Here is a 15,733-nt window from a genome sequence, read left to right as displayed (position 1 = left end):
GGGCACACCCAGCAAACAATTTCTCATGCAACAGACAAAAAAAAAACCCTGCTGAACAGTAAAAACACTCCTGACCATCACAGATCTGCATCAGGACAACAATAAACCCCCATTCAATAGAGTCAGTATCAAAACATTATCAAATCATTTTCTGATTTTTTGTTCCCTGATATTGTAGGGCATCACAGTCCATGTGACTGAAGATTGGCAAGGAGTTAATCCCCTCCATAGTCCTCACTAGAAATTTCAGTTGAAATAACAGGGAGTTGGAGGTCCCCGACATGCCAACCACCTTTTGTATGAGGGGACTGAGGCAAGAAGAAAACAAATACTCTTTGGCTCACAGCCTAACCGGTAGAAAGCCCTGCCAACAGTCACTGCAATAGACATGGACTTCAACGGCACATGGAAGATTTATTCTGATGAGAACCTTGACGAGTTCCTCAAAGCTATAGGTGAGAATTTGTGTTGAGATAAAAGATTAACACCTAGATAAGAAAACATCCCCACGGGAAAACTGGTTGTTGTTCCAGCAGCAGGTAAAAAAAACTGAAAAGAACAGTGCATAGAAAAATAGGCACTTAAATAGAAAAGGTAAATCTAGATATATAAAACTGAAGCTATTAGATATGCACAAACAAATGAGACTATTAACTCTATGCACATACAACAAACACTGCAAAGTGCAGCTGTGCCCAACATTTAAGTAATATTGTGCAAAATACTAGCAAAAAAAAAAGGCAGTGGACAGTTCAGGTTGCAAAATGATGGTGTAAAAACAGTAAACAACCGTAACAGTCTTAATAATCCAGTCTGTGGTGTGTGGTGTCAATCTATGTCTTTGTCTATGTCGTGTGACCCCTGTAATTGTCACTGTAAATCCTGTATTTTTTAAAATTCTGTATGTCTTACTTATTTGTGCTATGTATGCACCTACTGTGAAAAAGAATGTCCCCCTTGAGGACAAATTATCTATCTATCTATCCATCCATCTAATTATCTGTGTACGATATCATCCATGTGAATTTCATCTACAGGAGGTTGTTTTAAATTTCAAATATGCCCTCCTTTTCTTTTCACCGGACCTCTCCTCTAGCTGCACCTGAAATGGTGGTTAAAATGATGAAGGACGTCAAACCATTGACAGAGATAGAGCAGAATGGCCAAGACTTCACCGTTAAAGTGAAGACTCTCCTGTGCACCCATGTCAACTCATTCAGCATAGGACGAGAGGCAGAAATCACTGCCATGGATGGGAGAAAGATTAAGGTATCTAATGAGTCTTAAGAGACTGTGGATGTATGCAATGTGTAGGCCTATGACTTGAGCTATCCCATATACTGTCAATTGTTACATGGGAATTTTCTGTATTTTAGAGTTTGTTATACTTGTTGAAATTCGTATGTTTAAAGTAGCCAGTTTTCATTCAGCCATTTGTAGTTATAGTACTTTTCTAGCCTAAATTATAAATGAAGGAACGCCTTCAGAGACTCCCTTCCGTCACGGTGCTGTGTTGTGTTTTCGGTCAAAAACAGTGCACCATAAAAGGGGAAAATGGGAAGCTTTTCGTTGAAACAGAGAAGTTCACCTCTGTCCGAGAAATCCAAGGAGATGAGATGATTGAGGTCAGAGACTTTATTCCTACATTAAAAATGTTCTGCACAACATTTAGTGACGCAATTAAGTTTTGTGTTTATAAGAGAAAACACAAATGTGAATTTCTTCTCATTTTGTTAATGATAATGTCATTTTGTTGATGACAATACAAGACATCAATTCCCTCGCCCTTGCAGACAATCACTGCTGGCTCTGTAACCCTCATCAGGAGAAGCAAACGAGTGTAATCAGCACCAAGCATCAGCACGGATTCTCGGACAAGTCTTTCTCTTATTAAGACTTCACATGTTCACTTGTGACCTACTACTACTACTTTCGGCTGCTCCCGCTAGGGGTCGCCACAGCGGATCATCCGTTTCCATCTCTTCCTGTCCTCTGCATCTTCCTCTGTCACACCAGCCAACTGCATGCCCTCTCTCCCCACATCCATAAACCTCCTCTCTGGCCTTCTTCCTCTTTTCCTCTTGCCTGGCAGCTCCATATTCAGCATCCTTCTCCCAATATACCCAGCATCTCTCCTCCACACATGTCCAAGCCATCCCAATCTTGCCTCTCTTGCTTTGTCTCCAAACCTGAGCTGTCCCTCTAATACACTGGTTCCTAATCCTGTCCTTCTTCGTCACTTCCAGTGAAATTCTTAGCATCTTCAACTCTGCCACCTGTCTTTTCGTCAGTGCCACTGTATCACTGTTTCTACATGTTCACTTGTGACCAAATTTTTAAAAAAAGTGTATTTTACAAAAAATTCACGGGACGAAATAAAAACAAAATATAATAAACAAATCTTGTTTTCGTTCACCTGTCGAAATAAAAACGGAGCGGGTATCAGTCGAGACGGTGCGGGGCGCTGTGACGGGTTTTCTTCTCTTTGTTCCAGAGGAGGAAGAATGGCGCTGAAGGCGCGTTGGCACTGCGCATGCGCCGCAGGTTTTCTCCGCGGATTTTCTTCTCCCACAATACCTCGCTACCGGCTGTAACTTTACCACAGATTGCACGACCGTTTACCATGGCCAGATACATGAGGCCTCCGAATACGTCTCTGTTCGTTAGAAACATTTCCGACGAATCCAGGTGAGTGTGAATTTAGGCGAAGTCGGGATCGCGGTCGTGTTTAAATCCACGTTAACTAGCCAGCCAGGTTAGCTAGCGAGTGGCTAGTGGTCGTAAGTTAAACGTTAGCATTAACTTAATGCTGCCCAACTGCGGCGTGGCAGTTGACTAAACCAGAGATGCAGTTCTTATCTCGTTCCTTTGAGCACCAACTAAAATTATATTTCAGTTACTGGCTGCAAACGCTGCAGCCTCCCCTCTTTTCCTCTGCAATCATCTCATCCACCATGCCTTGTAGCTGAACGCTTACTGTCCAGAAGGAAAGCATTCTAAATGAAAATATTCCGATAGGAAATTATTTTTACATTATGAAATTCCTTCGTGGAAAGTAAAATTCAAAAATTCCATCCAAAAAAGCCTTTTAGAATTCCAATAGCAAAGCATTCTGAAACTCCCGCTGGAAAGCAGCCGAAATTCGGTAGGGGTCGTGGTCCACGACCCCCACTCCATTGAATTCAATGAAAGAAGAAGCAACAAAAAAAACCCCTTTGTGACAAAAGGTTCATAATTAAGTGAGGGTGGAAAAGGTTGGTATGCAATGATGTTACAGCGCTAGGGGTTGTTAATAAGTTCAAAAGGAAACATTCAATTTTGTCAACTCTTATTTTCCGTCAGATTGTTTTCTGACCTCAGTGGAGGATACCTGGCTGGATAACACTTGGGTAACAACATTTAGTGCTACATTTTGATAATTTTTCTATTTGTTAGTACATTTTAGAGAGACATTTTTGATGAATATTCATTCATTTTTATATTATTTACATACGCTTTCACGTTAACTATTTGTTTCATGATGTCTATTGTATGTGGCCTGAAATGGAAGTGATGCTCCGAAATGTCGAGTGAGGAGTTGTCAATAGTTTCCTTTGCCTTAACCATATTTTTTAAATCAATGGTCTATCAATAATTAGTTAAATCTATCAAAATTGAGGGCTGTTCAAAAACATTGTGTTGAATGTAATTTGGGTTATTTTTGCACAGAATTGACTCCCCCGAGAGTATAATATTACGCAGCTATACATGAAATAGCTAGATTTTGAGCAGTCTACCATAGACATCAGTAGAGCAGAATCACAGCCTGAGACCCAGTGCAACCCAGAATATCTTTGGACTACTTCTCATGACATCAGCTCCAAGGCATGGATTCCAGTCTGTTACTTACTTTTCCTGCATCGATGGCAGCATAAACCAAAGCATTTCACCTGTTTGCTGAAGCCTGAACAGTCTTTGTTATAGCCATTTCCAAATGCGATTTGGGAAGAAAAAAAAAGGGTCCATAAGGGATTTTGTAGATGTATTCGAAAGCTTAGTTTGATAAAATTACTTACACGATGTTAAATTAACAAAACTCATGTTGACATAACGTGACTTGATGTAAATGTTGGAAAACGTAAGAAGTGTTACTACAAACATTAACTGTTTTAATGTTCGCTGAATACATTAGCATGACCCATGTGTATACATACCTCCCCACTTTCAACTCACTTTATTTTTACAAAGGCTTTGCAATATTAAATGAGCACATTAATATCAATTGTTTATTGCACTGGAGTGTTACTGGATTGAGCAAGAAATTGGTGTAAAAATATTAAACAAAATCTAGTGCTTTGGGAAACACATTAACACTAATTACTCTAGATTTAGAATTGCATCAGTGTGTTTCAAGTTGCATGACACACTGCTCATTAAGTTTCTTGCACTTTATATAAGCTAGTTATCAGTGGTCCCTCCAGGCATCATTACTGATTGATCGTAGACTTTTAACTCTTGTTTGAGTCACACTTGTATTTACGGTGTTCAGGCCTGAGGATTTGCGACGTGAGTTTGGCCGCTATGGGCCAATTGTAGATGTCTACATCCCACTTGACTTCTATACACGTCAGCCCAGAGGATTTGCATACATTCAATATCCTTTCCATTAAAAGTGAAATGATCCTACTGAAATGTTTGCTTGGCACATGCTAATAAATTATTTTGAATCCCTTCCAGCAGAGAAGCTATGCTGTGATTATGTGCTTTGATTGTGAACAGTCATTTATACCACTATCTAACTCAAATTTCTCTGTCGTTGCTTCAGAAAATGTAAAAGCATCCTGTTGTGGAGCCTGCCACAAAGAGAGTAACAAAGACCCTTGTAGAGTAGCTCTAAAGACAAGTCACACAGCCCTGCAGGATGTCAGAATACAAGAAACGTAGAGAGGGAAAAGGTTGAAAAAGGGAGAATGTAAAGCATGAAGACGAAAAAAGAGAGCTTGGAGTCAAGGCTTGGATATGGCAACAAAGAGTGGGGAAAAGAAAAGAGGTTAAAGAGGAAAAGGCAAGCAGGAAGCCCAAGTCCCTCTGAGAGTCGTTAAAGAGTGTAAAGATCAAGATGAAGTTCACAGTCGGGCATGGTTAAGGTAACAAACCTGAATTCTTTTGTATCCTCCCAAAGGCAAATCCACAAATTTGACATGACAAAGAAAAATCAGTTGTTTTCAATGTGATCCATTTTGGTTTTGATTTAGATATAATTTAATGAATTGTTAATGCATTTGAGTTTGAGTTTATTTGTAGAGTTTCGATTCCTAAGATGACAATTTATTGCGTCAAAAATCAGTTGAAAAGGGGGCAAAAAATTTCAGTAGTTTTGTCCTTTTAAATCATATGTTACCTTTTGTTAAGGAAGTTTTGCATTTGTATTCCTCCGTACAGATGAATCAAAATGTTTAATTGATAGTCTGCTTCATGTTTGTTCTAAATAGCATGTAGAGAATGCAAGTGTGACCAGTTAAGAGACAAGCTACAAAAATGTTGCTCATGTTGTGTCATTCTCCTTTCTGAAGTTTTATTTTTCTTCGAAGTAAAATTTGTGGTCTGAGGTATAAATAATATGAAAAGGACATTAGTTTAAATGTGTGTAGATGAACATCCACAAACTCCTTAACAACCCGGCATGTTTGAAGATGTTCGTGATGCGGAAGATGCCCTTCACAGTCTGGACAGGAAGTGGGTGTGTGGCCGACAGATTGAAATCCAGTTCGCACAGGGTGACAGAAAGAGTAAGTGTTTCCTTACTTGTTGACTCCAAATAAGACTCACAATGTGGTCTATGTCGTTGTGCATATTCACTTCAAATATGTATGCTCTACTTTGAAATTCTAGCATGGCACCCACTAAAATCCTGAGCTATCCAAATTATTATTACAAAATGTGAACAAGTCAATGGCAAGGGGTGGTTTAATGGGTTAAGACAGTGACAACTTCAATTGATGCAGTTTCAATGTATCCATAATCAAAATAAAGATGATCTCCAGCTCTTTAACATCCTCCATGTCTTTGTCCAATCAGAATGCTTGACTGAGCCAGCTGGCTGTTTAAATTACAATACAGTACATAACTCCTGTAACGGTCACAACTGCTGTAGTTCTTTATTCAGGCGGGGACTTCCTGACTTCAAAATGTTTTTTTTCATCCGTCTCAAAACTTGGGGGGACAACCACTTTTCTGTGTTGTTGGACAGCGCCCAATCAGATGAAGTCCAAGGAGAGGAGCCCTCCCAGCAGGTCGTCACGATACGACGACTACGACCGGGACAGACGCAGACGCTCTCGCAGCCGTAGCTATGAGAGATACAGATCCCGCAGCCCTTCTTATGAGCGCCGGCCCAGACGGTCCGAGAGTCCCAGAGAGTGAGTTTACTTGTAGTAAATGAAAGTTTACTTATTCTGATGTCAGAATCATTTGATGCAAGAATGGTCAACGTTCAACATGTCTTTGTTGGCGTTGGAGCAGTGGCTGGTTGAGTTTCTATGTTTGAGGCCCAAATGCACTGGAGTCCGTAAATCGTTTGAGTTTGACATTCCCCTGGTGGCATTGAAATCATAGGATTTAAAACATCAGCACTGTAACATTATAACTGTAATATATTATCCAGAGAGGTCTATCCATTATCCAAGCCGCGTATCCGAAGCCGGGTCGCGGGATGCTGGAGCCTGTCCCAGCAGTCATTGGACGGCAGGCGGGGAGACACCCTGGACAGGCCGTCAGTCCATCACAGTTATCCAGAGAGGTGTAAAACATATTTCATAACCCATTCTGTAATCCACTTCTAGTATTTGGACACCAGCTGGAAGAACAGATTCATACCATCTTAAAATCCACCTCATGTGTAGTTTTGTATTATGTTTTTGTCAGCCATTGTAGCTTGGAATAAGTCAGTGGTCACTACATTTCAGGAAACCTCATTAAAAGAAAAACTAAAAAAAACACACACATTTTGTTCTCTGTTGATGTCCCAAATAGTTATAAATTCTTAAGGAGACACCTCAAGGTGGTTTGAAGCATTATTTGATGTTTCATTTGTAAACTGCGACATCGAAATAATTTGTATGTGAGCCAGACAAGCTGGCTTACATTTCTAGTTGAAAATACATCAGTATAAGCTTTGTTTTGATTATTTGTCAAAGAGGAAAATTACATTTTGTTGCCCCTCCACCCCAAATCTAGGTCTCGTGGGCGGCCGTATGGAAGAGGACGAAGCAGGAGTCGTGAAAATGACAGGTGAGCCTTCTGTCCAGCTTTGTTCAGATATAACAGAATTGGCACATGCCCTTTACTTTCTGTGGCAGTCATTCTGGCATTTGAATCTGCCTGTCTCACTTCCTTTTCTTTGTTTTGTCATACTACTATGAAACTTTCCGCAGCCTTCCATCACACTACTTGATAGTCAGTTTCACTGTGGTTATTATTGTCACTGTAGTGAAATTTGCAGATGAGTAGTTTTTGCCCAGTAGTGATGTTCTTTAAAATAGTGCGGTATGAAAATATGGGCATTCTCATCTTGCAATGAGTCATCTTTCAACTTGTGGAAAGCTCAAACTGTGTTGAATGTGAAGTCATCTTTGTAGCGAAAACGAATAGTGAATTTAAAACGTGAAATGTAGTCACTGTTTTGCAAGACATCCACCGCGGCCAGGTCAACACCAAAAATACCAGACGGTGTGTGACATCTGAACCGTCAACAACGCTGGGACTCCTGCGTAGATTTATTATGAGAGTCACATTTCACTGACAAAATAATAAACAGAGATAGCGATTGTTATTTTAAAAACCTGTAATTCTATGGGACAGAAATTAACTTTTCTTGCTCGTCATTGTTTTCCTTTTCAGAGAAAATGAAAACTTTCATTTTTATATGATGGGATTAGTGGGTATCCCACCCCATTAATGGCTGTGTTAGGGGACACTCTGGGATTTTACTGTCTTGCTAGGTGACCTCCAGTGGCCTCATAAAGTTTTATTGCGTCCACTAATCTTGTTGACAGCCGTGTGAGACTCTGACTCTCTCTAAATACTCTAGGTACAGGTCCAGACATCGCAGAGAATCTAGAGGAAGGTCTCGATCCCGCTCCAGATCCATGACCCCACGAGACAACGCCTACTCAACCTCAGCTTCCCGCGACGTCCAGGACGAGGCGCGCGGGGCACGCTCACCTTCCCGATCCAGATCTCGCTCCGCGTCGCGGTCTCGTTCTCGGTCCCGGTCCTGGGCAGGCCGCAAGTCAGGAGGACACTAGTGAGCATGTGCACCCTCCCCCTCCCCCTCAGTCAGACTAACGGACTGGGATGTAAATTGTTTTAGGACTGGTCATTTTTCCACAAAAGAAATGGTTTGTTTGTTAGAAAGGCGTATGAAAAAGAAATGCCGTGAATGTGATACAACACCAAACCAGCTGTGTTAATGTTTTGTTCTGTTCTCCTGGAAGTGATGTCGGTCCCTTTCATGCGTTACTTTGGTAAAGGATTTGCCTCCAGAAATATCAAACATTATAGTAGTTTCCATTTTCAGTGGTAGTTAGCCATGAGGAATCTCTATATATTTTTTTTACACATACCAATAGCATATGGAGACACCATTTACTTATCTCATAAAAATTAGTGTATCCACCCTGTAACAGTGTTGTTTTGTGTATCCATGTTGCCTACTACTCAAAATGTACCATATTTCGTTTTGTTAAAAATTATCTTTTATAAAAGTAGGTGTATTCTCTTCAAACGGTTGATATCGCGTTTCTGGAAAAGGAGCAAAAACTTGTCGGTCGTGTTTATATGAATGGCTCTCTCTCTTAGTTGTTTCGCTGAATAAACCTTGTCGCATGTGTTGCTCACGAGACCCTCTTTCTTCAGTTACCTGTTGAAAATATACACTTTTTTGTGAGAATAAACGAATAACATGTATTGGAAGGTGTGTGTTGCATCTCAGTTTTTGACATGCAATGGGAATTTTAAAATATTTTGCTGTTAGGTTCCTCCCACGCAGATGTCAATATCTGGTTTTTACAATGGTTGTGGTAAATATATGTGAATTACCTAAAAATCCATCTCTAAAAAGCGCTGAAATCCCTCTCTGCCTTAACATCTTTTTTTACTGGCTCTTCAGGAGTAGATTTTTTTTCTTTTTTTCATAAATACGAGGGAAATTTTCATCTTTACAGGGGCGTAGGGTTGGTGTGGTGTGGTGGTCTGTTCCGTTGCCTACCAACACAGGGATCGCCAGTTCGAATCCCCGTGTTACCTCCGGCTTGGTCAGGCGCCCCTATAGACACAGTTGGCCGTGTCTGCGGGTGAGAAGCCAAATGTGGGTATGTGTCCTGGTTGCTGCAGTAGCGCCTCATCTGGTCAGTCGAGGCGCCTGTTCCCGGGGGGGACTGGAGGGAAACTCCTCACTGTCGGGTGAAAAGCGACTGGTGGCTCCACATGTATTGGAGGAAGGGAGGTGGGGTGGAGCAGCAACCGGGACAGCTCTTAAGAGTGGGGTAATTGGCCAAGTACAATTGGGAAGAAAATGGGGGGGGGGGGTGCCATCTTTTCTTGTATTATAGGTTGTATGTAATGTGTCTAAAAACTGTTGCAAAAGCATCGGCCAAATGCCTTTAAAAGCAAAATTAAATATCAATTTAGGTTTTACTGTTTGCCGCTGCACATACAAGGAATTTTTTTTTTTAAAAAGACAAACGATGCAACGTTCAAGACAAAGCATTTTGACTTTCTGGCAAAGAATACCTTGCAAATACCGAGTTTCAGCATGTGTAGTATCAGACATGCGGTAAAGGAATTCAGAAAACATGTACGTATCTTCATACAGGGCAAGAACGTACTGGAGCTTTTTGCGTTTGTTTTCCTGATTATAGTTTACATTGTAAGGGACATAAAAGGCTACATGCAGTAAAGTGGGTCAACAGGATCGGATGGTGTGTATTTATTCCCCTCTGTTACATTTATAGTTGCACCCATTAACTCCTGGGAGATTCCCAGTATAGCCAACTGTAGTCCGACTGTTGGCCAATGAGAGATGGATACCGCAGCAGTTGGCCAATTATTCTCTCTCATGTCTTTTCTCTCTGAATGACGTCTTCTCCTTTCTCTTTCTGTGTGTGAATGGTGTGATGCAAGTCTCTGTTGTGTGCATGTGCAGTCTGTCCTCCTCCCAGGTTGCCATGGTGGTCGCCACCTAGACACTGCTTGGCATCCCCCTCATCACATTTTCTTTTTATATATCGTATAAATCCATATAGTTATCCTATTTTAATGTTATAGCCTTCTCTCACAAAGGTCACCACCAATTTGGCTGCTCCCGTTAGGGGTCACCACAGTGGATCATCTGTTTCCATTTCTTCCTGTCCTCTGCATCTTCCTCTGTCACACCAGCCACCTGCATGTCCTCTCTCACCACATCCATAAACCTCCTCTTTGGCCTTTCTCTTTCCTCTTCCCTGGCAGCTCCATATTCAGCATCCTTCTCCCAATATACCCAGCATCTCTCCTCCACACATGTCCAAGCCATCTCAATCTTGCCTCTCTAGCTTTGTCTCCAAACCGTCCAACTTGAGCGGTCCCTCTTAGAGGGATGGACTAGTAATAATCATTCCTAATCCTGTCCTCCTTCGTCACTCCCGATGAAAATCTTAGCATCTTCAACTCCGCCGGCTCCAGCTGCGCCTTCTGTCTTTTCGTCAGTGCCACCATCTCCAAACCGTATTACATAGTTAGTCTCACAACCATCTTGTAAACCTTCCCTTTAACTCTTGCTGGTACCCTTCTGTCACAAATCACTCCTGACACTTCTCCACCCTGCCTGCACTCTTCTTCACCCTCTTCTGCACTCCCCATTACTTTGGACAGTTGACCCCAAGTCAGCTCTTCTCTCACTAAGATATGTGACTAATTTTTTTTTTTTTTTTTACACATGGTGATGCTGGTGACATGGCTCTGGTCCTGGGCTGTTGTGGCATCTGCACACTGCTTGGCATCCTCCTCATATTCTTCATATATTTTATAATTTCATCATAATTCTGTTATCCTCTTTCAATGTTGTATTCTGTAAATTGTGTACACACATCCATTGCACGTCTGACCATCTTGGGAGAGAAATCCCTCCTCTGTTGATCTCCCTGAGATTTCTTCCTATTTTTTTCTGATGGTTAAAGGGTTTTTTTGTTTTTTTGTTTTTATGGAGGTGTTCCTTATCCGACGCAAGGGTCTAAGGACAGGATGTTGTGTTGCTGTAAAGCCTCTTGAGGCAAATTTGTAATTTGTGATACTGGGCTATACAAATAAAATTGACTTGGTGGATGAAGCAGTTGCTCAATGGCACTTAAACAGTGGTTGCTGACAGAGGGTGTTTTTCATGGAAAGCCAACCAGTGTAGTGTGTAAAGCAAGCCTTGCCCATTGATTTCTAGTTAATGGAATGCGTGATAGCTGGGAGGAATGGCTTAATTGGATTCAGAGGAGACCAGCCATGTGTGAAATCGGACATGCCCCATTGATTGCTGTGTTGAAAAGTTTTATTGGTCAGACTAGCAGGATGGCGGACGATTTTGAGTTGCTTTATCAAGTGTGGCTGTGTTGAACCGACCCAACACAGCAAACCACAAACCAGCTGTGTTGACAATTAAGAATGACAAACCACAGTTGTGTATACATGGCTGAAAAAAGGGGCAAAATGCCCAAGGAAAAGTGTTTCACTGACCAAAAAAAAAAAGAAAAGGCGATTGGCCATCTCTGTGTGGATCAAAATGAACACCAACGATGTGGTTAGAAGTTTGATTCCCACAGGTTTGCCCACGCTATACTTACTTCACTTTGGATGCTTTTGATAAAGCCAGAATTTGAAGTTGCCCACCTGTCATTTAGTTAAATATGTTCGTGCTGGATAGGAAAACAGCGGTGGGCCGTGGAGTTTGGGTTTGTAACACAAATACATAAGATAAACGGAGAGGGGTTTCCGGTGTATGGACATGATTGACCAAGCGAGGCGGTGATTGACAGGGTTCATGGTTCAACTGGTCTCCAGCTTCCATAGAGTGAACGTACAGGCGGGATGAGGATGGAAATGGGTGGTGGGTGGTCTTTCAGGCAGTGTCATAGTTGTTGGGAAGCTGCCTGTCAGACAGACACGAATGCGAGTGAAACATTGGAGGAGTGGGAGGATCGTGAGGTTTCAGTTGATGTTGTTTAGGGAGAATCCAGACGTGACCACTGTGTGTAACCTGGAATGGAATAAAGCAACATGGGACACTGTTGGTTAAGGTAGGAGTCAACACACTTTCCATCTGTCACTTTCCTGATCTGTTATTTAAGGCCTGCCATCTGATTTTAGTGAGGCTTGATCCAAATCTTACTGACTTGTAGGGGCTGGCCCCTTCTGTGGAGCATGGCCCTGGATAAACCATGACAGAGCCTGTCAGATACAGAGCTGTAGATGAGCTGCATGGGACCAGCAAATGACATGTCTCATCCTGATCTTTTATTTGTCGAGACAAACGTACTTGACAGTTGTATAGTTGCTGCAAATAAGAATCCAGTATCTTCATGTTGTAAAATGAGATCTGCAGATGACAGTTTATCCACCTGTGCATACTGTGCAGCTTCAGTTTGGTGTACATACTGAACCACTACACAAGCACTTGATCTTATGGATTTTTTTGTTTACTGCAGTGGGCAAACCGATGCCTTCCCACCGCAGAGGACCAGGGGACACAGAGGCCATGCTGGTGTACCAGCACCGCCGTGATCCATCCCTGGAAAAAAAAAACTCCACTGGAGATGAATTAAGGAGGCTCAGCAAGGTTCGGGGTCTTTCGGGAGCCAACCAGAAATAGGCGACAAACGATTGGCAACATATTTCACCTCCCATGACTCGCCGGAGTCATCGTCCCCAGCAGTCCATTCATACCGCTGCAAGGTAAACAGCAACACCGCATTGATTTCTCTGTGGAGGCTATAAGTTCTGGCTGCACAGCTCCAGCCAGCAGGGACCACACGTGGAAACCCCAGGAGGATGTGATGGTTGTGTATTGTCACTTCTCTAGAGGAGGATGAAAAAAATGAATGATAGACATACAATGGGGCTCAACAGCAACTGTTGCTGAGAAATGCATTATTTTTTTTAATTTCATGTCCAAAATGAAAGGTAAGTTCATTCATTTATATACATTTTTAAAAAAAAGAAAAGATTATTGGTGTACAACCGGTTGTGTTCAGCCACAGCTTTTGTGGGGAAAGGGTTTTTTGTTCTACCTTTGCACTACATATCCAAAATTTAACAAAACAGCAAAATGGTTTCCGGTTTGCTGAGTAATTTGATTTGGCAAAGAAACTGCAAGAGAACAAAGATACCAGCTTTATCCAGGAGACTCGTCTTGTTCACTATAGGGGAACAGTTATGGTGTTTGGTTCTGGGGAGTCTGATGACAGACTACAGTCAACAGCATACAGAACTGAATTGACATGCTGCTTAAATATTTGATATATGACAGCGTTTGTAATACTGGTGTGAATTTCTTTTACTCAGTCAGTATTGGTCAATGAGAAAATACACTAGCATTGTGAAATTACTGACCAATAACATCATGAATGCTTTAATATGGAATTGTTCTCTTTTGCCTTTGGAGTAAAGCAGTCTTGGTAATTCTTGCTTTTGCGTCTTGATAAATCTCCAAAAACTGTTTTTTATGTTTGTTTACAAGTCCTGCAGGATTTTAGGAATGATACCTTTAGCTTTGTTGGTGAGATAATGAAAATAATACATGAAATACGGAGGGCCTGGTGATCTAATTTCAGCAATCCTACATTATCTCCAAAGTCCAAACTTGACCGCTGTCTTCCTTCCATTTATCACAGCACTGCTCGCTTGAAAATGGGAGACTGGAACTTCCTTGGTGGGATCTTGGAGGAGGTGCATATCCACTCCACCATGGTCGGCAAGATCTGGCTGACCATTCTCTTCATCTTCCGGATGTTGGTGCTGGGCGTTGCCGCAGAGGACGTGTGGAACGACGAGCAGTCGGACTTCATCTGCAATACCGAGCAGCCCGGCTGCCGCAACGTCTGCTATGACCAGGCCTTCCCCATCTCTCTCATTCGCTACTGGGTGCTCCAGGTCATCTTCGTGTCCTCCCCATCGCTGGTGTACATGGGTCACGCCATCTACCAGCTGCGGGCCCTGGAGAAGGAGCGCCACTGCAAGAAGGTGGCCCTGCGCCGGGAGCTGGAGTCGGTGGACGTGGAACTGATGGAGGTGCGGAAGCGGATCGAACGAGAAATGAAGCAGCTGGAGCAGGGGAAGCTCAACAAGGCACCGCTGAGGGGCTCACTGCTACGCACATATGTGGCCCACATCATAACCCGCTCATTGGTGGAGGTGGGCTTCATGACGGGCCAGTTTGTTCTTTACGGACACCACCTGAATCCCCTTTACAAGTGTGAGAGGGAGCCCTGCCCAAATATGGTCGACTGCTTTGTGTCCAGGCCCACAGAGAAAACGGTCTTCATGATTTTCATGCAGGCCATTGCCTGCATCTCCCTTTCCCTCAGCCTACTTGAAATCATGCACTTGAGCTACAAGAACCTTAAGATGGGCATCCTGGATTTCTACCCGCATCTCAAGGATGACTTCGATGATTACTATGTCAGGAAGTCCAAGAAAAACTCCGTTGTGCATCAGGCGTACATGGGCACATCAGTGGGCCGCAAAGCTACCATTCCCACAGCACCAAGTGGATACACATTACTGCTGGAAAGGCAGGGCAACGGCCCCACATACCCACTTCTCAACGCCTCGTCTGCCTTCGTACCAATACAGGGGGGGCCCGGTGCGAAGCCAGGCTCAGACGGCCGCAAGGAGACTATGCCGAGCCCCACTGAGCGCAACAGCAACTCCAACAACACAAGCAGTGAGACGCGCTCCCCGCCGGTCGACAAACAGGACGAGCCGGAGGACCCGGCCCATCACCAGGGCCTGGAGTGTGGGAGGTCCGAGTACCCCACCCTCCCCGCAGCAGACACCTCCTCATGCCCAACCCTGTCAGGAGTTGCACGGAAGTCGCGGATGGTGAGTCCACCCTGGAACTGCTCCACAGTGGTGGAGGGGAACGGGTCGGACAGCGGGGACTCCTATGCTGGGAACGTTAGCGTGAAGCCACGGAGCAGCTTAGTCAGCCCACGACCGAGGACGCTCTCTAAATCGGACCCCAAGAGAATGAGCCGGTCCCAGAGTCCGGACTCGGCGGGGGAGCTGAGCTCGGCGTCGCGGCACAGCCGTGAGAGTAACAGCCCGACCGCCTCCTCGCCACACCGCCGGACATCCGGGGCCAGCAGCGCCAGCAGCAGGCGCGCCCCGACCGACCTGCAGATCTGACGGGGCTGAACGCTGTCAGCGGGCCGGTGACTGGACGACAGGCCACACAGACAATACAAGAGGCCGCTCCAGTTGTTTCCAGCTTGTGCAAAATAAAATAAACAAAATGGCACTTATGTTGTATTTGCTACCTTTAGTACCTACCCTTCATCTTTTGCACACCACGAGTGTTTGTTTTTTTTCATATACCTTGGCCCCGTAGAGCACGTTTTAACGCAGTTAAAGAACCAAACATCAGAGATGTTCACATAATTTCACGTCAAATTTTAACCTCTTTCATTGAATATCTTGTTTTAAAAACCACGTTTTAGGCTTTTGAGACTGA

The 15,733-nt window shown here is 43.3% G+C and overlaps 3 protein-coding genes across 3 annotated transcripts; all 3 read left to right on the top strand.

The window, feature by feature from the left end:
• Positions 1-388: 388 nt before the first annotated feature.
• Positions 389-2,199, top strand: LOC130128922 (fatty acid-binding protein, liver-like). Its single transcript, XM_056298700.1, has 4 exons — positions 389-455; positions 1,097-1,269; positions 1,536-1,625; positions 1,794-2,199. Exons 1-4 carry the CDS (start codon positions 389-391, stop codon positions 1,842-1,844), a joined length of 381 nt encoding a protein of 126 aa, XP_056154675.1. The 3' UTR covers positions 1,845-2,199.
• Positions 2,200-2,559: 360 nt separating this feature from the next.
• On the top strand, positions 2,560-8,938 carry LOC130128843 (serine/arginine-rich splicing factor 10-like). Its single transcript, XM_056298600.1, has 6 exons — positions 2,560-2,688; positions 4,529-4,633; positions 5,665-5,768; positions 6,230-6,398; positions 7,216-7,269; positions 8,069-8,938. Exons 1-6 carry the CDS (start codon positions 2,624-2,626, stop codon positions 8,283-8,285), a joined length of 714 nt encoding a protein of 237 aa, XP_056154575.1. The 5' UTR covers positions 2,560-2,623; the 3' UTR covers positions 8,286-8,938.
• A 3,914-nt stretch (positions 8,939-12,852) lies between these two features.
• LOC130128508 (gap junction alpha-9 protein-like) lies at positions 12,853-15,514 on the top strand. The gene is made up of 2 exons (XM_056298111.1): positions 12,853-12,954; positions 13,893-15,514. The coding sequence occupies exons 1-2, from the start codon at positions 12,905-12,907 to the stop codon at positions 15,406-15,408; spliced, it is 1,566 nt and encodes a 521-aa protein (XP_056154086.1). The 5' UTR covers positions 12,853-12,904; the 3' UTR covers positions 15,409-15,514.
• The last annotated feature ends 219 nt before the right edge of the window (positions 15,515-15,733 follow it).

The sequence above is a fragment of the Lampris incognitus genome, chromosome 18 (assembly GCF_029633865.1).
Source record: "Lampris incognitus isolate fLamInc1 chromosome 18, fLamInc1.hap2, whole genome shotgun sequence".
Lineage (NCBI taxonomy): Eukaryota > Metazoa > Chordata > Actinopteri > Lampriformes > Lampridae > Lampris > Lampris incognitus.
Note: the sequence above shows the minus strand (reverse complement) of the source record. Positions and strands in the feature narration are given on the sequence as shown.

Bases quoted from the DNA above. Each gene is read 5' to 3' on its own strand.
- LOC130128922 (XM_056298700.1), top strand. From the start codon at position 389: ATGGACTTCAACGGCACATGGAAGATTTATTCTGATGAGAACCTTGAC. The intron at 456-1,096 runs GTGAGAATTTGT...CCTCTCCTCTAG, and splicing joins CGAGTTCCTCAAAGCTATAG to CTGCACCTGAAATGGTGGTT. The intron at 1,270-1,535 runs GTATCTAATGAG...GGTCAAAAACAG, and splicing joins TGGATGGGAGAAAGATTAAG to TGCACCATAAAAGGGGAAAA.
- LOC130128843 (XM_056298600.1), top strand. From the start codon at position 2,624: ATGGCCAGATACATGAGGCCTCCGAATACGTCTCTGTTCGTTAGAAAC. The intron at 6,399-7,215 runs GTGAGTTTACTT...CCCCAAATCTAG, and splicing joins CGGTCCGAGAGTCCCAGAGA to GTCTCGTGGGCGGCCGTATG. The intron at 7,270-8,068 runs GTGAGCCTTCTG...TAAATACTCTAG, and splicing joins AGGAGTCGTGAAAATGACAG to GTACAGGTCCAGACATCGCA.
- LOC130128508 (XM_056298111.1), top strand. From the start codon at position 12,905: ATGACTCGCCGGAGTCATCGTCCCCAGCAGTCCATTCATACCGCTGCA. The intron at 12,955-13,892 runs GTAAACAGCAAC...CATTTATCACAG, and splicing joins TCCATTCATACCGCTGCAAG to CACTGCTCGCTTGAAAATGG.